This window comes from Zonotrichia albicollis, chromosome 7, assembly GCF_047830755.1.
Source record: "Zonotrichia albicollis isolate bZonAlb1 chromosome 7, bZonAlb1.hap1, whole genome shotgun sequence".
NCBI lineage: Eukaryota > Metazoa > Chordata > Aves > Passeriformes > Passerellidae > Zonotrichia > Zonotrichia albicollis.
This window is the reverse complement of record NC_133825.1, coordinates 38,083,873-38,108,441: the sequence shown is the minus strand read 5'-3', so window position 1 is coordinate 38,108,441 and position 24,569 is coordinate 38,083,873. Positions and strand designations below refer to the sequence as shown.

General features: G+C 53.4%; 2 protein-coding genes across 2 annotated transcripts in view; one reads left to right on the top strand and one right to left on the bottom strand.

Annotated features, from left to right (window-relative positions):
* ARL3 (ARF like GTPase 3) overlaps positions 1-12,876 on the top strand; it is a 37,315-nt gene extending 24,439 nt beyond the window's left edge. Inside the window, exon 6 of the mRNA XM_074545151.1 lies at positions 1,631-12,876. Coding sequence (XP_074401252.1) covers positions 1,631-1,678 — 48 coding nt within the window. The 3' untranslated portion in view covers positions 1,679-12,876. The remainder of the gene's footprint in view (positions 1-1,630) is intronic.
* The window catches only part of TRIM8 (tripartite motif containing 8), a 30,212-nt gene continuing 18,511 nt past the window's right edge, over positions 12,869-24,569 (bottom strand). Inside the window, exons 3-7 of the mRNA XM_005481138.3 lie at positions 16,756-16,851; positions 15,736-15,969; positions 15,334-15,365; positions 14,648-14,763; positions 12,869-13,986 (exon numbers count right to left, since the gene is read on the bottom strand). Of these exons, the coding sequence (XP_005481195.1) occupies positions 13,379-13,986; positions 14,648-14,763; positions 15,334-15,365; positions 15,736-15,969; positions 16,756-16,851 (1,086 nt within the window). The 3' untranslated portion in view covers positions 12,869-13,378. The remainder of the gene's footprint in view (positions 13,987-14,647; positions 14,764-15,333; positions 15,366-15,735; positions 15,970-16,755; positions 16,852-24,569) is intronic.

Here is a 24,569-nt window from a genome sequence, read left to right as displayed (position 1 = left end):
AGTGTTATTGAAAGGGGAAGACACAAAGCTACCAGGCCTTAAAATGAATCTACCTCTCATCTTTTCCCATTTGCTCAGAGGATTTCAGACAATTTGTTTTACACTGATCTCTGCTGGGGAGATAAATAAATGAAACTGGAGACACCAACCCTCCCCAAGGTTAGAGTTAGAAGTGTTATTAGTGTAGGGCCTCGTGCACCCCAGCACAAACTGGGGTCACTTATTCTTTATTTAACACAGCAACAAGGGCTGATTTCAAAAGTTGCTGCTCCCCTTCAGATAAGAAGTGTCACATAGCGCAGTTATCAAGGTGAATTGGTATTTTCAAGTGAGAACCTCTCTGCTTCTGATTAAGCCCTGAGGACACCCTCTCTTCTCTCTTAACTCTTTAGCTCCCCTCTGACATGGCAACCATCTTTGTGGCTGAGGGACAGCATAGAGGCACAGCAGTGAGTGTCAGCTCACGCAAAGGGCCTGCTGTACTCTGCCTTGGGCTGCCTGTCCTTGGAGGAGCTGAGCTCCTTGGCAGCCTTTTGGCACTCTGGGAACAAGGGAATAGGAAATCAGCAACACTGCTACCGTAGGGCAACCGGTGACGTTTGCCCAAAAGCTCTGACCTTTCTTAGGGTCTAACTGAGGTTGTTGTGGTAATGATACACAAATTACCACTGAACATAATACAGTGAAATCCCTCCACTCTGAACTCTGAGGTGATATTTGCCTGACTTCCAAACACAAAGATGTGCTGCTCCTCTCTTATCCCCAAAACCCTACCTTTTGCCTTCAGCCTCCCTATCTGCAGAGATACCTCGTAGACAGGACAGAGGTAAGGGATTTGATGGGACACAAATATGAGGAGACTGTGCATCTTGCACTCCATTGGGCATGTCTCCTAACAGATAAGTGACAGGAGCAGATGAAGCTTTGGCTTTCAATAGCATATCCCGTTCTGGGATCTCAGCAATAAATTCACAAATCGGGTATTCACAGCACAAGTGTTGCTGTCCTGCTTGCTCTGGCCAGAGAGGTCACCCACACATTTTTACAGAGATACCTTAAGGAGTATATCAGCCTCTTAAAACAGGACCATGTAGTTTCTCACTGAACCCCTGTGGGATCACTGAGGGCCCATTTTTTGTGGGGGCCCTGAGGAACAGGGAGCAGGGTCCAGGTCTGGTTATTGCAGTGACTTTCATGAATCTGAATTTCAAGGCTTGCAGATGAACAGAGAATTAGACCTGTTTTCTTAACAGGGGGCTGACTGTATAACAGTCTCCTAAAATCCAGTCTCAAAGATAAGATGACTTGCCCAAGATTACACAAACCATCTGTAGCCAAACCTAGAACAGAGCCTTCATCTGCTCTGACGTACCTTGACTGCAAAGCGATCCTTCCTCGTAGGACCTACACATAGTGATGTGATGAGATGATGATACTTTTTTATGGTCAGATGAAAGATTTAATAACCTCTGTGTGACAACATCTACCAAGCAAGGAAGCACTTATTTTTTTAACCCACAGTGGTTTTGGGGACAGAAGGGCAGGCAGGGGGTCAATGAGGAGGCATTGGGTGGGCTTGGGGGATTCCTCCTCCTGTCGCTTGACTAACGTTACCTTTCTCTGTCTGAAGGACGGCATGAACTGGGTGTGCAAAAATGTCAGTACTAAGAAGAAGTAAAGCATTCTGAGCTGCATGGAAATGGAGGAGCGGTGGGAGCAGAATTCTAGCCTGAAAACACTAATTTGCTGCTTTCTGACCAAATGTTTTTCCATCTGTGCACAGCTACAGCTGTTAAAAGAAAAAAAAAAAAAAGAGAGAAAAAAGGGAGCAACGTTGGTTTAAACCTACTGCTGGATTTGGAACTTGACCTGCTCTTTAGTATCATTTTTTTTATCCCAATAAAGGAATTACATATTTCCTCCCTATGCATAAGTAGTATTAAATGTCTGATTAGCAAGCAAGTTTGTAAGCAGAAGCAAGACTGATTCAGTGTGGAGCAGAGGGAGTGGTGAGTTACTGTAGCAGCTTAGATGCATAGGAGCTGCCCTAATAGGCACGGTTGCTGAGGACACGCTCAGCATCAGTCACAGCTTCCCCTCAGTGACAGATAAAATGCAGTTGTGTTACCAATTGTGGGTAGTTTCTTAAAATAAAGCTGCTAAGGAGTCATTTGTGTAACAAGGGTAGAAGACTTCCACATATTCCTATAGCCATAAAAGAGGAGTTTGATGATAACGAGGCACTGTTGCATTGCGACACCGCTGTAGAAGGAAGAGAAGGGTTATATGTGTATAATCGAAACTCTCTGCAGTTGGAATAATGCAGGATGAGCGTGCCTAGGGCTTTTCTCGCAGCTGAAGGAGAATTTAGCCCAGCATTTCACCTTGAGCCAGCAAAAATGTTGCTCCTCCGTTCAATAAGTTCCATATGTGAGATTAGTCTTCATGTTGAACAATCCCTGTTGATTTTCCCTTGATGTTAAGGCAACTCTGCAGGAAAATGCAATTAAGTCCATGATTACTTTCTAGAATGAGATATCAGGTCCCAGGTTTCCTTCTTTGAAATGTGCAAAATGTATTCTCCTACCCCACCAGCTCAGCATGCCTTGCCTGGCTCTTGCAGGGCCTTGGGGGACTGCCCCACAGCAGGCTGGCTGTCCAATGCCTGAGGTGCCCCAGCCTGGTGCTGGCTGTGGATTGCCCGGGTGGAGGGTGCGGATCCTGGTGAACAGCAGATGGGAAGTGCTCTGTAAAACGAGCATTCATTCTTGCCCAGGCCAGCTTCCCCTTAAAAGGACACAGTTGCTGAAATGGGAAAGAGAATGTGATTTCCACCTCCTCCTCCCCAATTCAAATCTAGCTCCACACTGACAGGGGAGCGGGAGCGATTAGCACGCCAAAGTAGCCATGTCCTGCATGAAGCGAGCTTGGTGACTCCTGGGCCAGTTTCTAATGCACAGATGGTAGAATAATCCCACTGCCCTGCTTGCCAGCTTTGTTTGCTGCCTGCCTGCGAAAGGCCAGAGAATGGCTGGGGACTGCCTTACCCCTTCCACCTCCTGGAGACGGACGGTGGCGCAGGATGGGAGAGCTGCATGTACTAAAGCATGTGGCTTTACCACGCCTCAGCGAGTTGACTCATGGACCCAGGCAGACGGCTGACACCCCTGGAGCTCCCAGCTCTTTTCTCCTCCCTTCCCCTGGACATCTCCACCTCACGGCACAAACATCTGCACTGTACATGAAGCAGCCCCTGGCTGTCTCTGTGTTACAGCCTGGCATATTAAAATCATCGGGGGCTCATTCCAGGTCCCCCATACATCAGGATGTACAGTAGCGGTTCAGGGATGATCCGTGTGTAGTTCAGCTGTCTTTGCTGTGGCTGGGGGCACAGGGACAGCTGGGACAGCAACTGCTTTAGCAATCCAACTTTAATCTGCCTGTGTCCGTGAGTCAGCACCCTCCGAGTGCATCTGTCTCCAGCAGGGAGGCAGGACACGCATGCCGGAGTAGCAGAGCCTTGCTTTAAAAACCAGACGACCGGGGAGCGGGGTGGGGGGGAAGAGCGGGCTCAAGTGAGCTGTTAAGCAATCGCTAATGACAAAGTGACACAGCTCCGGCTTTGCATGGATTGAGTAAGGAGTCATAAGATGAGATGTTCATTTAAATGCAGCTTGCTTGGTAACTCCCCAGCTGCGCAGGCTTATCGGGAACGCTGCACATTTGAGTATGGCATGTTCCTGGGTCAGTCCAAGGAGGAGAAATTCATCCCAGCATCACCTTTTCCTTGCAAATAATGCATTTGCCTGATGCAAGCAGTGTAAAGAATTACAACCCTTTCCTGTGGGCAGGCTTGTTCTGGCTGAGTGGCAGAGCTTTGTGACAGATAGTACCCAGGCTTTGGATTTGCCCACATTGCAGAGGGACACATTTGCCCGCAGATGCAGAGGGAAATGCTCAGATATCTCTCCTCTGGCCCGGGCAGGACAGGGCAGAGCACCCTTTGGAGCTCAGGCATTGATCTTTCACACTTGCAGGGGACTTGAGTTGGTGCTTTCCTGCTCCCTACTATTTTAGCAGTGGCAGACTTAGTCTGTGACACTGCACCAGTGCCACAGTTGGCTTCCTGGGCCTGAAAAGAATCCAGGAGGGTAATGTGGTTTTTTAAAGTCTCATGTTGGTTAAACTTGGAAATGTGTGTAAAATAAATATGTAGTAATTTTCCTATCACTTTAGTTGGGAAGGAAAAATTGCCTTATTGAACTCAGGATCCAGAAACATTTGCTGGCTCATTCATTATGTTTACTTGTAGCCACACATATTGGCTGCTTGCATCAGTACCTGCCAGAGTGTCACCTGTAACCCAGTAGTTAATTCGGTTTTCCCGTGCCAGGTGGTAAGAGAGGAAGACCGTGATAGAATGAGCTGTGTTGGGAGGATGGAGGTGGGGGGTTAAAATGACCATGTCTTAAGTATATCATCCTGCAGTGATGGCTGTAAATGTTTGTTGTATTGTAAACGTTTCTCTGTGCAACCTGGTGAAAATGTGTAAGAATTTGAGGTTCTGTTCACTTGCTCCTCCTTATCTGAATGTATTTACATCTGCTATGGCCTCTGCAGGGCTCCCTGCCCTGGGCAGCACCTGGCTGAAAACCACCTGGACAAGTGTCTGGGGCCAGCCAGAAACGCCTGCCCCCGATCAGTGCAGCCGCTGCCCCTCTGCCAGCCCTCAGCCCCGCCCTGGTTTGTGGCACACGCGGGGCTCCGTCCTTCCAGCGCTGTCAGCTTCGCCCTCCTTTAAAATGAGGCGGGGGGAACCAGGCGGCTCCTTGCTATGGGGGGAGCTCTGCCACACGTCCCATCAATTCCTGGATTTTTTAGCCAGGAGGGACCGTTGTGTTCCTGTTTCCTGACCTCCCGCATAACGCAGCCCATGAAACCCCTCCCGCCGTGGAGACCCGCGGCTGAGCTGAGCCCCTGTGGTAGGAAGAAACCCAGCCGTGATTTAAAGGCTCCGAGTGACAGGCAGACCTCGGGACGTTTGTCACAGGGGTTAATTCCTTTCCTGTGCTTCACTTTCACATCATTAAATCTGGTTCTACCTTTGCGATAGATGAAAGAAGCCTCTCCTGCTCCTGCCCCGTTCGTTCCCTGGAGGGGAGAGGTGCCGGAGAAGTGAAATTCTCCAAGGGCATGTCAGAAAACCTGAGCCCATCCCCTGCTCTGATGTGGGTCGGGTGTGGGGACTTGTGTCCTCCCCCAGCTGTGCCCGTGTCCCCCACTGCAGCTTTGCTGGAGAATGTCTCTCCTGCCCTGGGAGAATGCTTGCCAAAGCCTCTTGCAACCTTCTCCCATTGTCCCACTACCTATGGTGTTTCTTGCAGATTAATGACTTCTCTCTCTGTCAAAACTATAACTGGTCACCAGACTCTTTTTGTGAAGTGTACTGGGATGAGACCAGCCTGCTCCAACATGCTCACTCTTCTCCAAAAGCAAAAGATGGCGGCTGTTGCATTCCCTGGGCCGGCCAGGTCCACGCAAGCTCTTTCTTTTATGTTCCCTTTTTGTATTTCACCAAAAAGGGATATTTGCAATATCTGGTCATGTTGTTACTCAGTGTATAATTTAGATGTCTTTGTCAAAAAAAAAAAAAGGAAATAAATTAAAATTTAGTAGAAAGACAACTGGTGTTTGGGGGTGATCCTTTTTTCTTCAGCAGGTTCATCTTCTGCCAGGATTGTCTCTTCCCAAGGAGCTTCCAGTCAGGTCACAAGGCTGCTCTTCCATTGCTGCAGTCACATCACCAGAAATGGTTGCTGGTACTAGAAGTGATCAAAACTGTTGAAGAAGCCTTTTCCCTTTGGATTTTCAGTATTCTAAAACTATCAGAGAAGTCAGCCAGAGAGAAAGGGAAACTCTGGGAGGATCTTCTTTTTTCAAAAATTGTGTTGTAGGTTAAAAAAAGCATGTCATGAAACACGTTCTCTACTGACCTGGCAGGAAAAGGGAAGGGGAAAAAGAAAAGCAGCAAACTATTTGGGTTTGGTTCAGTGAAATGAGGTTGGGAGGGGGTTAGGAGGGAGGGAAGCAAATCTGTTGCTTTCCAGCTAATCTGACTCATTACTGTTCCTGCAACACCCAGATGGGCCAAAAAGCAAGAAACTGTTAGAACTCTTGAAAGCATCAGGTTCCTCCCTGCACAGTCACAGTCAGGATGCCTGGAAGGCTGTCAGAGCCACTGGAAAAAAAAACATTATAGATGGTCACACTTACCTTCTTTTCTCTTTTTTTTAAGGCACGCTTTATACTCAGTCCTGGTATTTTTTCAGCAAAGTAGGAAATACTTTTTCATCTTGTTTGCCTAATGGATTGGATGTGAAAAATATTTCTCTGGCAAGTGAACACCCTGAGAGTTGTTTGACATGTCACAGCGTTATGTATCGGCCCCTGCGGCTCCCGGGCCCCAAATGGCGTCGCTTCCCCTCTCCTGCTGCTGTTTGGGGTGGGATGTGGTAATTTATGGGGAGGCTGCATGTGACCTTGCGTGCGTCTGCCGGAGCGAGCCGCGGGTCCCTTCCCCGCACAAGCCCCGCTTTACATCCGCATGATGAATTTAGTGCTCCCGAAAGGACAAGGAACCGAGTGGATTGGGCGTGGGGAGGAGGGAAAAAAGAAAATAATAATCTGCAGCCTGCAGGAGAAGAAAACACTGAGATTTTTGTTCCTCTTTGACCAGTATTTCCCTGTTTATGGCCTCGCAGCCCCGGACGCCCGCCTTTATCGGAGCAGAGAAGTGCTCTGTGGCCGCAGAGCCGGATATTTCAGCCTCCGTGTTCTCGCCGCGTTGGCATTCCCAGCCTGGCCGTGCTCTGCTGGGACACGTTGGAGCGGGGCAGCTGGACTGATGGCCACGGCCGTGCCCCAGCCCACCCACCCGGGCACCCACCCAGGCGCTGGCTGAAGCTTTTTTCATTTTATTTTGTTTTGTTTAAGTGGAAACAAGCTCGCACCGCAGCCTCGTGATTGGCTTCTGCCGAAATGGCAGCTTCAGGCTCAGTTGGCTGAATTTGGGCTTGTTGGATTTTTTATTGCAATCTGTTCACTTATTTCCCTTCCCAGCACCAATTGGAAGCAAAACTTCTAAAGCTGTGGTCAGGCTGTGCCCGTGCTGGGGGATGCTATGAAAGGCTTGCTGGAAACAGCATGAGGTGGGGGGTGCCTCCTCTGCATTTCCTATGTATTTGTCTGACTGAGATGAGTATCTGTATCATTTTTAATGGGAAAAGGAAAAAAAAAATCACATTCAGAAGAGGAAGGGTTGGAAGGATCCTCTTTGCTTGCAACGTTCCATGACCGCCTGTCTCTGAGCTGCAGCCCTCCGAGCGGCACAGTCAGCCAGCCAAACACAGCCTCAAGTAAATAACCCTCAGAGGAAGGGGAACTGGCACGTGGGTTAGACCCCAAGTCTGAGCTGCATTAGGAGCTGGCAAGAACGCCCTGCAAGTAAATCACCTGGATGAGAGATATTTTTAAATAGAACATGTCCTTGCTGCTTGGCTTTGCAACATTTGTGCTACCAATGGGAGCCACAGCCTGCATGCTGTAATGCTTCTCTGTCTGGCAGGAGCTTGGGGTGCTGAGCGGGACACTGTTGGGGACAGTGGGTTCCCCCCTGCCAAGAGCATCACTGTGGGCTGGGACCCTGTGCTGTCCCCAGCCTGCGACAGCTGGGTCCCAACTGACAAGACAAAGCCCAGCGTCTTGGGGTGGCTGAGCCAGCTGTCCTGCCCTGGCTCCATCACCCTCCCTGATGTTCAGACAGGAGGATTTATATGTATTTTGGGTTCATTTTTATAGCTGGCACCTGCGAGGCCAAAGCCAGGAAGGGATAAGCGAAGGGGCCTTGCTGTGAGGGGCTGTGTTGGTGGCAGGGGCATGGAGAGCTGCCCTGAGGTACGGTGAGATGGGCATGGCAGCCGCTCTGCACCTGGGGCAGCGCTCGGGTCTGGGGCTGGGCAGAGAGCTGGGCCTGGCTGGCGGCTGCTTCTGGAGCTGGGGCAGGAGCTGCAGCTCTCACAGCCCGGGGGGTTGGGAGGGGCCCTGAATTGGGTGCATTCAGCATGGCACAGCTGGTGTGGGCTGCGGGGCGGGGGGGCTGCAGTTGCTCCTGACACTTTTGCCTCTGAATGTGATGATAAACTCCCTTTCCCGATTAGCGCTGATCCCTCTGCCTCCAAAACAGTTGGCCCTAATGAACATACGGCCCAACAGCTGTAAGCGGTTATACATATGCATGGATATATATATTTATCCCCCCCCAGCCCATCCATATATACTGGAGATCACAGCTGTTGCTATTCTTCCTTGCAATGCAGATCAGACGCTCTCTCTCTTTGGAGTCTTACTTGACCTATTTTGCAGGCGCAAGATTTTTTGTGATGATGATTTCCCCAGTTGGTGCTTTTGATTCTGCCTGAAACATCTTGATTGAAGACAAACAATGGCAGCTCCGGCAGCCGGCAGCGCCCCGCACCCACGCGCCGCCCCGGCCCCGCCAGCCGCCACGCGCCGGGGGGGCCCGCACAGCCCCATCCCATCCCATCCTCTGGTGCCACTGCCCTGTGCCCGCGGGACACGGCTCTGCCACCCAGGCCATCCCGCCTCAACCGTGAGGCTTGTGCTGCTGTCCCCTTCTCAGCCCTGAGCCTCTTCCCACCAGCTGGAAACTGCTCCACCTTCCCAAAATCTTGCAAATCATGGTGGTGATGCCCCTTGGGGTCCCAGCCATAAGACCAGAGGGGGAGATGGTGCCAGAGCTGGCAGGAATATCAAACCCCCAGTGGCTGCAGTGCAGCATCCCATGGGTGATGGACACCTTTGAAGTGCAGCCTCCAGTGACCCCCAGCCTCTGCTCACTGCTTAACACAAACTTCCCAGGCTGTGAGGGAGCCTCCCATGTCCCTACAGCCCTCCCTGTCCACACAGGGTGCCCCAAAGAAGGGCCTCAAAGCCACCACATCCTGGCAAGGAAAAGCGGCCATCCGGGCGCACACAAAGCCATTTCTTGTTTGGCATTTTTGTTTGAAGTGTGTCCTTCATCTGGGTTTCTACAGCAACTGGGAAGTTCCTATCCTGGCCCAGCTGGAGGGAGTGAAGCAGCCAGGGGAACAGAGCAGGAGGGGCAGGAGGTGAGGATTGAGGGCAGGAAGGGAAGAAGCAAAAAATCAAGTTTTTGAGAAGTGGGGCTGTATTTTCCACCTCCATCTTGGAGGAAAATACAGCAGCTGGGACAGGATTCCAACTCTATCCCTGCCCCTCTGTCTCCAGAGGCAGTGCAGCCAGCTGGGACCAAATCAGGGGATGTAAAGCAAGAAGCTTGTAGGATCCCTCAGGTAAGGAGTTGTCTGCTGTGTCCCACCTTGGTTGGCCCTGGCATGGCTGCATCCTCTGATTCCCTGTGCCAGCCTGGGTTAAAATGAAACACACTTTTCTTAGAAGAAAGCAACAAAACCCAGTGAAACTCCAGTGGTTCATCTTAGGCAGTGAGTCTTTTCATTTATTCATTATGAGATAATACCCAAATCTGGCTAATTAATATTCCTGCATATTTTCCAAGGGGTGATGAGGTATCTTAAACATCTCATGGAGATGGGCTTTCATATTTATAAGGTTGATGTGCAAACTTAAATTGACACTGGCTAAATATACCCTCATGTTTAAGCATGGGGCTTTCTCTCCCAAGACAGCGAGGGCTTTCCTGGGCTGCACACCCTGGCTGGAAGTGGGACCTGGGGCTCAGTGGGTGGGAGAGCTGCCCAAAAAGGCTCCTGCGAGGCAGGGTGTGATGTTGTGTGATCCATCTTTCCACAAAGATGTGGGATTTGTGTTTGCTTTGGTAACGGGAACAGAGCACAACAGGCTCTGACCCAGTGGGGTCACGGTGCTTTGGGGTGAAGGATCAGAGTGAGCACCCACACAGCCGGACGTGCTGACGGGTACCAGGCAGGGCCTGCAGCTTCCTGCAGAACCCTTCTCCAAGGTTAAAAATAGGAATGGGTTGAAAACTGAAAGCCTGGTTTGCATTCGCCCTCATTATGTTGATTGCTTATTTACATGTATGCAAATGGAGGAAGAGGCAGTGGCTCCTCCACCTAGGGACCCCTTGGCACAGGAGACCCTAAAGCCCACCAGGTAAATCCCTGCTGAGGGCTGGGCCACGGGGCTGTGGCCCCTTCTCAGGATCACCCTGAAAGCGAGGCATCAGCCCCTCTTGCCGTGCCGATCCGAGGGCTGAGCCTCGTGCCGAGTCCAGTGCTCGGTGGCACGGTGGTTCCGGCAGCCATTGCCTCCCCCCACCCTGCTCCACCAGATGTGCGTGTCCAGCTCCAGCTGTTCCCCATCAGCCTCCCCCGTGCAGCACCGCCAGCTCCGGGATCTTTTTTCCACCAGGCCCCATGTCCTTCATCAGACACCAATTTGGTCTCGCCCAGCTGCTCATTTTTCTTTCCAACGTGTGACATGTTTTCACCTGGCTCCTAATCCGTCTCTTTCCATTCACAACTCGAGCTGTTTATGGATGTGCCTCTGCTCCCCCTGCTCTCCCCACCCCCCGGACAGAGCCATCCATCAATAAAACCCCGCTGTGCCCCCGAGCCTCAGCGCTTCCCCTCCCAGGACACCAATATTCCAACAGCCACGGGCACACATTTCTCCTGCTGCTCCATGGGGTGATCCCTCGGGGCCATTGCTTTCCTCCTTGCCCCCAGCAGCCCATGGGGCTTGATGGCACTGATGGTCCTGGAAGCTCAGGCATCCAGGACACCAGGGGACTCTTCCTGGATGGGGGGCAAGAGAGGGGCTGTGGCCCCTCTGCTCGGCATGGGCACCCACTCTTTTGGGGCTGATCCCTCCAGCGAAGGTGTGGGGTGAGAGTGGCCCATGGTGGGGACAGTCCTAACTCTTGGGAGTCACCCAGCGGGGGGGGGCTGTGCCTGTGTCCCCCCATAGTAGGTGACAGGTGCTTTAATGCCTGGGGTGGCAGCTGCTGCTGTCACAGGAGGAGGCAGCTGTGCCAAGGAGGAAGAGTTTGATGATGATGATGATGAGGACAGCTGGGCAGTCAAACTCAGAGGCACCAAGCATAGGGGCCATGGCTGGGGAGTGCCCTGGGGTGGGGGGTGGCCCAGGCTGTGCATCGGGGACCCTCCTCCACAGGGAGGGACATCACTCATCTCACCTGTATCCTCACCCCCCCGGGCTCCTCTTTACCCCCCAGCAGCCGGCCCTGTGAATATGGAGGGGAGACATCACGGGATCCCTGCGGAGGTTGAGAGCATCCTGCTCCCTTGTGCCACCCTGGAGTGCTTTGCTTTTGACTGAGAAGCAAACCCCCAAATATCCCAATGGACGGGGGGTTTCCTGAAGAGCCTGAGCAGGAGAGGGTTGAGAAGAACCCAGCAGGACAGCAGGGCTGAGCTGCCAGGCTCTGCAGCCCGTGTGTACAAGAACACACAGGGGCAGGAGGTACTGGCCCCCGAACCCAACACTGCCTGGGAACTTGTCCGGGGTGGTGCTGCCACCTCTGTTGGAATGGAACGGGAGGAGTCAGTGAGAGGGTCCCCCTCCCTTGAACCCACTGTTCCCCTCTTTCAGCTCACTGAGACTTTCTCCCCTTCCCAGTTCCCACTAAAGTAGCACAAAGGGAATTCAAACTGGAACTAAACCAGGGATGTTTTGCAACCAAGGAGAGAGCGGTGGAAAACCCCTCCTGCCTCTAGGACACTGCACTGTTTTATGAAGTCAGCCTCATTTTCCCCAGATGAAGATCACCCCTGCACAGCCCCAGCCAGGCCAGCCCAGGCCCCCAATGCACATCCTAGACAAAGGTTCCTCCTCGCCCTTCCAGCCTTGGCTGGGCACAGAGGGTCCCCAAACCAGCCCGGGGTGCTGCCAGCACCCACAAAGCCCCAGGGGCAGTGGGGCTGTAGGTGGGGATGAAGGCTTAAGGGCTGGGTGCCCGGACAGCAGCACAGCTGGAATGGTGGATGCTGGCAGAGTCAGGAAAGCTGCTGCTGTCCCCAGCCCAGTCCCCATCCCACAATGGGGATTGTTCTGGAGCCCATGGGCAGGATGCGGCCTGGCCGGCTCCGTGCCTGACTCACATCCTCGCTGCCTGGGAGGGAGCTGGTGGAGAGCCACATCTCCAGCACACCTTCCCACGGGGCTGGGACACGGCCTGGGCACTGGAGGGGACCCTGGCTGCATCTGGGACCCGCTGCTGCCCCATGGCTGAGCTGCTCCCTCCCAAGAGCCCCTCTGGGATCCCGCCATGGCCCGGGCCCTGCGGGACCGGGCAGCGTTTCCTGCCCACAGCAGTCGGAGCCTCCCTCCGGAGCTGGCGTTCCCGGGGGAAGAGCTGCAGCAGAGCGAGGCATTTGCACTAAGTGATCACATTTATTTGAATATTTTGCGTGTGTGTGTGTTTGTGTGTGTGTGTGTGTGTGTGTCTAAAATTGGTTACAGAATAAATACCTGTGCCTTATAGCAGGAAGTCCACTTTTTTTTATACAAAGTGCTTGTTACAGGAAGTTGCATCAGCGATATGCAGGAGGGGAGTGCATTTTGGTCACGCTTCCCCTCCTGAAAACTAGAACAGATTTTTTTTATTTATTTATTTGTGGCTTTTTGTAAAGTTTCTTTTCCCTTTTTTTTTGTGCATTAAATTTCCTGCCATTGTGTATTTACAAATCTCTGAAAGAAGGAAAAAAAATGCCAATATGCATGAGAAGTGGCCTTGTAACACAAAAAAAAATCAGCCTTTTAAAAAAAAAAAGTAACAAACCCAAAATCTACAAGTATCATTTCATACTGAATCAATGATAGATTTTTTCTTTTTTTTTCTTTTTAAAAAGGGAAAGAAAGGGGTGGGGAAAGGGGAAAAACTGAACCAAACCAGAAAAAATGAACTTGCAGAAATAGAAAGAGAGAAGGTGCCATTGTCCCTTCTGAAGTTTTCCAAAGGCAGAGAGGAGCGAGGAAGAGCACGACTCACAGACCCAGATGTCCGACTGAAATCCCCATCAATTTCTTCTCGGTAATTTCTCCCTCGTGTTTACCCAGCGAGGGGCAGGAAGGACTTCCAAAATTAAATTAAAAAAAGGCATTAAAATGAAAAAAAAATTATTTCATTTTTAAAGAATTTAAAAAAAAAAAAAAGGAGATATGATAGAACAACCCTCCCCAAAATCCTGGAGGGGCGTGAGGCAGGGAAAAAACTGGGTTTGATTTAAAAGGGGAGGGAAAAAAAAAAAAGCCAAACCAAACCAGACTTTTCTCTCTGAACACGTCATCGAGCAGGACTCTCCAGAGAGTGTGACGGTTAACTGGTGACGTAGTGTTTGGCCGAGGGCTGCCCGTAGACCCTATAGAAATCCTGCCGCCCGTGCTGCTGGGATGCGTCAATCCATTCCCTCACGGCAAGTCCCGGGAGCGACTGGGGCACGGCGGGGGCGGGCGGCAGCGGGTGCGAGTACTCCTGCGACGACACTGTCCAGGGGAAGTGCCCCGAGCGCGGGTAGGGCTGGTGCCCGCTGTGGTTGGACACCGAGGAACAGTAACAGTTATCCACGGAGCAGACAAGGATTTTGCGCCCGCCGTACTGGGAGAGCACGGACTGCTGAGATGACGTGGTGTTGGGGTAGTGAGATGGGTTGAAGACGGAGCCCGAGTGCACTGGCTGCGGGCCGCTAGGAAGTCCAACTATGTGCTGCGTGGAGCTACAAGGCACCATGGCTTGTGCGGACTGCCCCTCGCCGGCCGAAGCGCCCTGGCTCATGTACTGGCTCGCCACAGTCCCGGACGATGGCTCGAGGAAGCTGCCCTCGGGAAAGGCGGTGGAGTGCTTGCGCTTCTCCGCGCCGGAGTTGCTGACGGTGCAGGGGTACATGGGGATGCTCTGCAGGAAGGGGACGGGGGTGCTCAGAGGACCTGTGGAGGGAAACAGGAGAGGGGGTTGGATTAAGCACAGCGTGGCGCAGCTCCAGGGTGCTCCGGCCCCAAGACCCACATTCCAGCCCCACGTGTGCAGTGGCAAACCATGCACGCGGCCCTGTGCAGGTGGACTTGCAGCTTCAGTTCTGGGCCCTTGGCAGCGGGCTCGGAGCAGCCCCAGGCACTGCTCTGCAAACAGCTCATGAACACAGTCCCTAACAGGAGCAGAGTGGGACAGCCTGGGGGATAAACACCAATCTCCCAAGGAGAGGACTGGGAAGGTTCCACAGGATGTGGTTTGCTCCCAGGCACTGGCTGGGAGCTGTGGGACCATGCCAGTCCCTGGCTGTCCCTGCCCATATGCTGACCCCCATCTTTCCACTGACTTTTCCTGGCAATGGCCAAACCACCAAAAGCTCTGTATTTCAGGGTTTTGTGTAACCCCAGAACACAGCTATTTCACAAGACAAGGAAAATGCCCTGGGGAGAGTCAGGAACTGGCTTGGTGACTCTCCCTGCTGACTGCAGAGGGGCTCCAAGGGGTCCCTGCCCCAAAGGGCTCTCCCCACCGTTTTGTACTGGGATCTGCTGGGCAGCCAGCTACAGCTACAGGAGGTAGTGAGGTCCCATGCCCCTACACCTCTCAGGTTTCACCCACCTTCCAGCAACTTCCTCAGCTGCTTCTCCTTCTTGGCAATCTCGTTCAGGAAGAGCTTGGAGTTGAGGTGGCCGATTTTGGGTGGGGGCAGGCTGCCACCTGTACAGTTCTGAGTTCTGTTGGGGATGGCAGGCAGAGAGGTGTGAGTTACAGGGTGAACTCAGGAGAGGGACAGCTCCTCCCCTCACGCCCTCCTGGAGCCAAACCCCATCCCCAGGGTAGAGGACAGAAGTGAGCTGGCTGTCTCTGGCAGGCAGGACCTTCCCTGTCCAGTTTGCTTGAATGTCCCCTGCCAGGGCACACCTCCTGCAGTCCATGTCCCCACTGCATGGCCATCCCAGCTCATCTCTGCTCTGCTAGTGCTGCCTTTAACTCCCTGCCCTGCCTCTGCCCAGTGGAGTTGGATGGAGCCCTGCATCCCAACCCTGCTGGTCCCATCCTCTGCTCTTCCACAAGCACAACACTGAGATTCCCCTAGTCCACGGGGAGGACTTGATTCAATGGCTGCACAAGGGGATTTTTTCATCCTCACAGACAGAGAGAGGGGGAAGCTGAGCATGGCACATGTCTCTTCCAAACCCTGTAGCATCCCTGGCCCTGGTCTTCCTCTGGATATTGTGCTGCTGCCACCCCTGTGGACATGAACACACCCTTTTCCCCAAACACGTCTGTCCCGCTGCGCTTACCTGTCCATTAAGATTTTCACAGACTTGGTGTTCTAGAAGTGGAAGGAGAAGCTCTGGTCAGTAAGGCCAATCCCTGCCATGGTGGCCATGCCCCCTTTCAGTGTCAGCTTCCATGGCCCCCCAGGAGGGGACAATCTGACCATGGGCACTGAGCCCCCTTTCCCCTGCATGGGCTGCTCCAGCCCCATCTCCAGCTGTGGCACCTCTTCATTTGAGGCCAGCACTGAGCCTGCCTCACTTCTCCTTGACTTCATCCACCGCTGAGCACTCTGGAGACACCAGCCAGCCCTGCCAATGTCGCCATCCTGCTCCCCACCACCCCCCACACATACCCAGTTCTTCCCACACAACCAAGCCTCTCCACAGCCCCCGTCCCACCCTGGCATGGGCAGCTTGTCTTACCTTCATGAAGTTGATGTCCTCAGTTTTGTCAAACATGACCTGGACAGAGCTGAGGAGCTTCTTGGCCTCCTGCATGCGCTCATTGAGGTGCAGAACCTGGGCCGCGTTCTCGTTGCAGAACTTGGCCTGGGCCTTGTCCAGGATCTCCATGGTCTTCCGCAAGTCCTCATCCAAGATCTGGTGCATCTTCTCGTACTGCAGGCGCACCTCATCCTTCAGCTGGTTCACCTTCTCCTGGGGAGAAGAGCAGGGTCAGTGCTCTGTGCTCTTTGACCTCTTCCTGGTTGTTCCAGGACACCTGGGTTCTTTCTCAGTACAGAATGCAGCCTGAAAGCGGCACCCCAGCTCTGCTCTCCAGCAACACCCAGGCAGCTCAAACCCTGCTGTCAACTCCCACATGGGAGGACTTCTATGTGCCAGAGACCCAACAGGGGCACTCTGAAGGTTTGATTGGTTCAGCAGATTCCTGGACTTACTTCCTGGGGTCTGTGTGGGGATCAGCTCCAGAGACCCAATCCCAAGGAACAACCTGCTACACCACCAATGGAAGTGTGCTCTCCTGAAAAATCCCACCCATCCCTATCTGCATGCCCTTTCCCACCTTCATCCTCATCCTCAGCCCCATCCCAGGCTGGAGACACTTCATGTTCCAGAGCCTTTCCCTTCATGCTCTGGGAGGCCAAGGGGCTTTAAGGACCACAGGCACTCCCTTCCTGAGAAAGGCTGTGCTGAGCTGAGGCAGGATGTGCCATCTGATATTTAAGAGCAACCTTGTTCCTTGTCTTCCAACTCAACCCAGGGCCCATGAGGCTGCAGAGCAGCTCCAAACACTTACTTTATTCTTCCAAAATGATGACTGATGACACTGAAATGGAGGCTGGAAGTCTGTCCAGCTACTCCTCCCCTGCATGCCTGCCTTCCTCCCTGCCCATCTGACTCTGTGTCCCACGAGCTTGTCCCCATTGTGCCACAGGGGGACAGTCCCTGGGACTGGCCGTGGCAGGGGGAGGCACTGGTTACCTCGACCAGCCGCTTGTCTGATTCCAGCTTGTAGAGCTGCTCCTCGATGTCCTGCTCCCGCTCCTCCAGGCGGTCCTGCTGCTTCATCAGCATCTTCTGCAGAGAGGAGAGAAAGCAGCATCGTCAGAGCCCAGCAGCCGCATGTGCCAGTGAACATCAGTGCTGCCCACACTGGCTCTGCCCACACCGTTCAGGAGGGATGGTGCTTTTACCCAGCAGGATGCCACTGCCAGGCTGAAAGCCCCCGGGTAGCTTGTGGAGCTGGAAATTTGGTTATTTCAATGGCAGGAATGGCAGAGGGCTGCCTGTGCCGGGCTGTGTTATCGGCTGCGCTGGGTCCCCTGGATGGGGGGCAGCACCTCAGGGAGTTTCTGCAGCCTGGTCAGTGGGGTTGGGTCAGGGCCAAGCCCTGGGGACTGTGGGGGCACGCAGAGAGGCTCATCCCCCACTAAGGCAGTACCATTTGAGGCCCATCACCCATCGCCAGCAGGCTCCTGTGAGACATCACCACCTCCCTCGCGCTCTGTACGCCACGCCAAATCCTTTCTCCCTTCCCCGCCTCCTTGACAAGCCCCAGAGCCAGCGTCAGCGTAATCTGGAGGGACAGAGTGAGGAGGAAAGGAGCCTTCTCCCACCACACTGCCAGCCCCCAGCCCTACTCCTTGGGGCTGGGCCTGGGCCATCCACCAAATAACTGGGACAAAACCTTATCCCCAGCTATCAGCGCGAGCGCCTCGCTCCTGCATGATTCCCAGCCTGGAGAAACCCACTGCCCATGAGAGAAGGGCTCCATCCCTGTGAGCAGGAGCAGGGCTTCCCAAAACACCCCTCAAAATCAACTCCAAATATTCGCCCTTCGTGTTTACTGGGCGGAAAAGCCAGGACACCAGCGGGGCGAGGAGAAGGGCTTCACCCGGCAAGGAGATGCGGCGTTCGAGACTCAACGACGGGGGCGAGATGGAAAGAAACCGGCAGCAAGAATGAATTTCGAGGGGATTATTGCTATTATAAACCGCCACTCGGGAATTTATAATCAAGTAATTAATTCCTGGACGAGGCGGGAGGGGGAGGGTGGCAGAGGCGCTGCCGGGATTAATTGCATTGCAGGGAAAGGCTGTCACCTCCGACTCAATTCAGGAGCAGGAATGCGAAGCCTCCTCCCTCCTGTTGTTTTTCTTAAGGTCTCAGGCACCTCCAGCCTTACTGTCACTGGGCTCCTACCACTAATAATAACGAGGAGCTAAAAAAACCCAGCTTCCTACTCACAGCACACTGCACATGCATGCCCAGGATGCACATGTGTGCACCCACCCAGGCCCATGCAGACAGACACACAGACAGCACATCCACTGAAACAGGGGCTGAGGGGCAGTCGCAGCAATGCGGACCCCCAGCCCACGGGGGGACATTTGCTGTGCATGCCTACAGAAACACATGGGCCTGCAGCATTCACGGCCATCACTGGAAGCATCCACACCGAGAAAGATTTGAGGCATATATTAACAATCTCATTTTTTCATTGTAAAATGATTGTTTTTTGTGCTGCTGCAGCAGCAGGAGGCTGCAGTCCACTCCCAGGTTTAACATGGTGGGAACTGAGCTCTGGAGAGTGAGCGCAACACCACTTGCTTGAACCCTGGAGAACCAAGGCAGGAACTGTGTCCCAGGTCCTGTGCCAACAGCCAGGCCTGAGTGTGGAGCTGCTGGGGGTTTCTCTAGGGTCTCAGACAGGGTTTTGGGTCAAGCACCAGGCAGAACTGTGGAGCAGGTTGACAACTGTTGTATTGCACTAAACAGAAAACAGCCCCGTGTACGTGGGTTGAGAAGTGGCAGGCAACAAGCCTGCTCCTGGGCTCCAAGGAAAGAGATTCCTTCCAACATCCCTGCTTGCAGGAGGCCAGCTGAATGTGGGAGTTGGGCAGGTCGTGCAGTGCAGGCTGTGCTGCTCACGCCCCGTGCTGGGCAGCCAAAGGACACAGTGAGCTTTGCACCGAGCCCTTCCCTGCACCTCCCTCCCTGCCACAGACTCGCCATCTCCACCACAGGCAGCCAGACCCAGCCCACACCAGCCCACCAGGAGGACAGCCAAGTCTAGCCAGGCCCCCAGGAGCAGCCCCATCCTCAGCCTGACTTCCCTGTCTGCCAGCTGGGACAGGAGTGGGTAAAAAACATAGGACAGGATCCCTCGCTGGGCACAGAGGCCAATCCCCATCCCACTCTGTCATACCTATCAGGTATCTGACATACCCAAGGCAGACACTGCCCTTCTCCCTGATGCTGCTGGGATGCTGCAGCAGGGGAAAGCAGGGTTTCCCATCACTGGCAGATGCCAGGCAGGCAGAGGCCACCCTGGCAGCCCCACTGGTCTGAGGGACCCCCGAGGGAGGCACCAAACAGCCCGGACACGCACGTACCATCGCCCTGCAGCTGCCGCGGCAGAGCTGCCAACCTTTGTGTTTTGTAACAAACCTCAGACTGCTCCACTCCAGGAATCATGCAATTATGGGAAATCACAAATATACATATAAACATATGTAAAAATTACCTTTTTATATATATATATATATATATATATATATATATATATAAAAGTTAATTTAGTATCACCTCACAGCTGGAAAAAGTGACCAAAATCCAACCTAAAGCCACAGAAATCAGACAAAATAGAGGACATGCAGCACTTTCTTTAAACCTCATACTTGAGCCACTCTTTTTTTAGGGTGATTTAAAAACTGTACGTGCCTGGATTGCAGTGGAATGGGAGGGCTTTTCACCCACGGCAACAAAACCTTAACAAGACACAAGGGTATGAACTACCCCTTCTGGAACTGAGGGGCAAAATCTCATTGTCTATGCAGCACAGGCTGAATTCCTTAGGTATTTTGAAAAGGAAAATATATCCCTTCCCCTTCCATCCCCTCCCAAATCTGGCATTTCTGAAGTCATGAACTCCTCCTCCTCCAGGATCAGAATTTCTTGGGGTAATTTCTCATATTTCATGCATGACCTTGATGCTGGGAGAGCCGAGGCTCCCTCTGTCCAGGCACCCTTCCCAGGCTGTGCGCAACTCTGATCCCAGTTTGTCTTTTCCGAGACACGTCGCCAGTTTGCGAAACGCATACTAAAAATGCTTTTTATTCCAGCACCAGCTGAGAGTGAATTCATCTCATTAATTAATAAATTAATCGGTGGCTAGGGTAAGTGGCTAGTCCACCATGACCCTGTAGGCCCCCGTGAGACTGGGCTAGTTCATGGACACCAGCTTATTCTGCAGCAGATGAACATAATCTCCCCCCTCCTCATGGAGAAAAATGAAGTGTGGGTACAAAAGGGAGCTCCCTTTTGCTGCCATACAGGGAGCTTGCAAACACACCATGGGCATCAGCTCTGCAAGGGAGCTGGACTACCAAAGGTGGAAGGTCAAAGGAGGGGACACTACCATTCACTTCCCTTCAGGAGAAAGGGTGCACTCCTCCCCTGCAGGCAGAGGAGAGTGATTCCTGAGCACTAATTGTGGTCAGATGGGTTTGGGGTACCAAGGTCATGCACTGGGACTGAAACACAGCTTGGAGGGACATCTCTGCAGGAAGCAAAGCAAACACTGCAAGGTCTCATTGCAGGGAGGATGCACACAGCTGGTCCCCATGGGACTGTGCTGGGGGAAGGCTTCCTGACCATTGCTGTCCACAGCACTTGGCTGGGAGGAAATCACCACCAGGGAAACCACACCCTGCCTGCCTCGCCCTGCCTGCACCCCCTGCTCAGAGGGAGTGCAGTAAGGTGCAGACTATGCACTGACCCCAGATCCCTGTGGCTGCCCCAGCATGGGACACATCCACCCTGCCAGGCAGGGCATAGGGATATGTCTGCTGGGGGACAGGGCCATCCCAACAAAGAACTTCTGCAACATTAAATGCCTGCAGCCACAAGACAGGAAGATAGTAATAAAGAGTTTAGCAGCTCTGGCACCTATGCTGCTCATCCGAGAGCCACTGCATGGCTGCACCACCACAAGCCTCAGATGTGTTACACACATAGGTCCAGCTCAACCAGATGGGGAAACCTCCACTGTAAATGGGGGCACTGGGGTGTAGGAAGGAGCTCACACCCACCCAAGATGTCCCAGGCAGGGAGCAGTCTGCGGGCACAATATTTCCCTTGATTTGTCTTAGGCTGGTCTCAACACTGTCCTCTCCCAAAGGGCAGAGCTAAGCCTGTGCTCACTGCTGAGCCCACAGTGGATTATGGCCCTGCCCTGCCTGAGGCTCAGCACTCCCCTCATCTCCTCTTTGCAGCCCCCAGATGCCCATTGCCCTGGGGCCAGCAGCAGGGCAGCAAAATCCCACGACATGCCCCAAGGTTTTGTGTTCCCTGAGGCTGGTCAGGGCCCTTGTGTGCCTCCCAGGGCGAGCTGGCAGGGGACAGCCTCTGGCACCCCTTCCCTGGGGGCTGGAATGCTCACCAGCCCCTGCCCAATTCCCAGCAGGATCAGGAAGGAGCCTGGCAGCTTCACCAGAGGCAGAGCAGTGCCCCATGACCTGCTGAGCTGCTGTGGCTTTAAACAAGAGCTGAAGCAGTGAAAAGCCTTACTGTGTTCACAGGGCAAATGGAGCCCATGCAGCTTCTCTTGATGTCTAATAGGCACTGTGCACCCTTCAGGGCCGTTCACCTTGCAAGAGCAACCGAGTGCCCACACCCTAACCTGTGCGATGCTTGCAGGATGCTAATTCCCAATAAACTCTGCTGAAACTGTCTGTGGGCTTGGAGGGTACTACAGCAGGGCAGGTGGACAAACCACAGGAGTGCACAGCTCTAATTCCCATAGGAAACTGGGGCAGCAGAGAGCCAGCCTGCCCCACAGAGCACCTTTAACCACAGCTGGACAGCTGGCCCAGGACAGGCACACTCACTTCTCTGCCTCTCTCTTTCCTCCTCCTCCTCTGCGCCCAGGCCTTCCCCTCGCCGCCAAATCCCAGCCACTGAGTGAATAAGGACATTGTTTGCAGTCACCGGAAAGCGAGAACGGAGGGAGCAGCTTGGAGCATGAGGGGCAGGAAGGGTGAGGAGGAGGAGGAGGAAGGTGGAACCGGAGCGAGGAAGCTGCAAAGGGCAGATGCCTGCAGCGGGAATGGCTCCAGACACCTGCAGCTCAGCCCAGGGACCGGGATCAAGAGCCCCCATTGAGACACATGTCCCAGCACGTTGCTGGAGACGGGCCTGAAGTCACAGTGACTGAATTTTAATGCACCAAAAGCCCTGGGCCAAGGAGGCGAGTGCAACCTTTCGCCTCCCCAGGCCTCCCACACACAGGCTTCCCTCTCGCCAGCCCCGCTCCACTGTCAGCTGGACCATTTTCTGAGAAAAACCCACGTGATGAGCTATTTTCATCTCTCCTGAAAGTGTCACCCCACCTGCTAACACATCAGAACCCTGACACTGTGTACATCTGGGGCACAGCACCCCACTGCCCCCAAAAACAGGATCTCACATCATAAGATAATGCATCGTGCACTGCCACAGCCCAAAGCCCTGGAGCATCCCTCCCACCCTGCTGGTGGTCTCCTGCTGACCAGATCTAGGCAAAACCAGCCCTTTCAAACTCCCCACAGCCCTCACAACACTTGCAGGAGGCTGATCCACTTAAAGAGGCAGGAAGGAAATGCTTTCTGGTTGGGGTTTCATCTTGCACACATTTACAGTAAGCACCATGCAGAAGGGAAGGTCTCCAGCCGGAGCATGAGGTCTTGCCTCCCCTGGCCAGACTGGAGCAAACAGTGCTCCAGGCTTTGGCTTTTCTCACAGTGCTCCCTGTGCAGAGATCAGGCTGGTTTACCCTCAACAGGGGAAGGAAGAGGGGAGGGGAACAGCCTGAGATATTAATAGCTGCCCTTGCTAGGAAGGGATGGAAGTAGCAGCCATGCAGTGAAGAGGCACCAAAGAGACCCCCTTTCCAGCACTGAGGGAGACCTGAGCACCAGGAGAGCTGGTGCTTTGTAGAAAAGGGCTGAAGGCCAAATAATCAGCTCCAGCTTGGGGGAAGAGCAGGTACAGGTAGGTGCCTCTTGCAAGAGCAGCTCTCTACCCTGTTGTCATGCTGGAGTGGGCAAGGATGCCTCCTGCTTGTCCACATCACCCTGTGAGATGCTGCCTGGCCTCTGAGCCCTCCCTGGAGAAGAAACCATCAGGTTTAGACCCATGTTCCATCTCCACAGGCTACCCCACAGGCACAGCCCCATGTCCCACCTCCTGTGCCCACCCCAGCACAGGGCATCCCTGCAGCACAAGTGGCACACAGCAGCTGGATGCTCCCGTGGACCCATGACTCATGACTGTTTAGCAGAACCAGGTCAGGCCTGGCTCTTGGGGCATCCCAGGACAGTGGGCATGGCAGACCATATTTCTCTCCATGTCCCTGTACCAGAGCAGATCCTGAGCCACCAAAGGGCTGTGCCAGTGCCTGCAGCCTGGGACAGCTCTTTCCCTTGTTTACACCTAGCAGAAAGGAAGAACTTGTTAATAAAAAGAAAATACAAGGCATTGTGTTGCATGGGGCCAGGAGCCGGATTTCTGGAGGTCAGGAAATGGGGACCTATTGTCTGTCAGAAAGCAACCCTTCAGGAGGATCTTGAGAATGCTAATTCACCTTCCTGGGCCTCTGTGCATCCCCCTGCTCACTACAGCCATGGGAGTTACTTCATGCTGTGCCTCTCACACAAATGGGGGAATGAGGCTGGGGCACTACCTAAAGGGTTTGGACCCCAGCTTCAAGCCATGGCCCAGCTGCCACAGCTGTCAGTGTCCTTGGAGTCGGAACGAAGATTTGCTTCGAGAGGAAAAGGAGGATAAGGGAGATTAAGGGGCAGAGAGATGAGGCCAGTGGCTGGAGACACATCATCTCTCTACCAGCAGCCTTGCAAGTCCTGGAGGAAGGAGCCTTCCTCATAACTGGCTATGAGGTGATTCCCGTATGGGTGTTGTACCCTTCAAAACAGAGGCTCCCTCCATGCAAAGCACAATAGAGGCACTGAAAGCAGGGTAAACTGCCTGTGCCAGACCTGGGGCTCCAGACTCACTCATAAGACGTGGAGAAGAGGAAAAAAGGGGCTGGAAATGCACCAGGAAGACAAATACCAGGACAAGAAGCCAGTTTGCATGCCGAGCATGCAGCCAGGTGAGCCATGACTGATGCTGCTGGCTCCACAGGACAAAGATGAGCCCTGGTGATAGAATCATAGAATCATAAACTCATTAAGATTGGAAAACACCTCCAAAATCTTTGAGTTCAACCTTTGACTGAACACCACTTTGTCAACTAAACCATTAGCACTAATGGTCAGGTCCAGTCATTTCTAGAACACTTTCAGGGATGGTGACTCCACAACCTCCCTGGGCAGCCCATTCTAATGCTTAACCTCCCTTTCAGTGAAGAAATTCTTCCTGATGCCCAACGTGAACCCTCCCTAGCATGGCTTGAGGCTTGTCCTCGTCCTGTCACTTGTTGTCTGGGAGAAGAGGTCCACCTTGCTACACCCTCCTCTCAGGCAGTTGTAGAGAGTGGTAAGGTCTCCCCTGAGCTTCCTTTCCTCCAGGTAGCCCCAAAACCACCCCCAGCTCCCTCAGCCACTCCTCACAGCACTTGTGCTCCAGACCCTTCACCAGCTCTGTTGCCCTTCTCTGGACTCACTCCAGCACCTCAGTAGTTTTCTTGCAGTAAGGGGTCCAAAACTGACCATGGGATTTGAGGTGCTGCACTGAGTACAGGGGAGTGATCACAGTCCTGGTCCTGCTGGCCACACTACTGCTACACAAGCCAG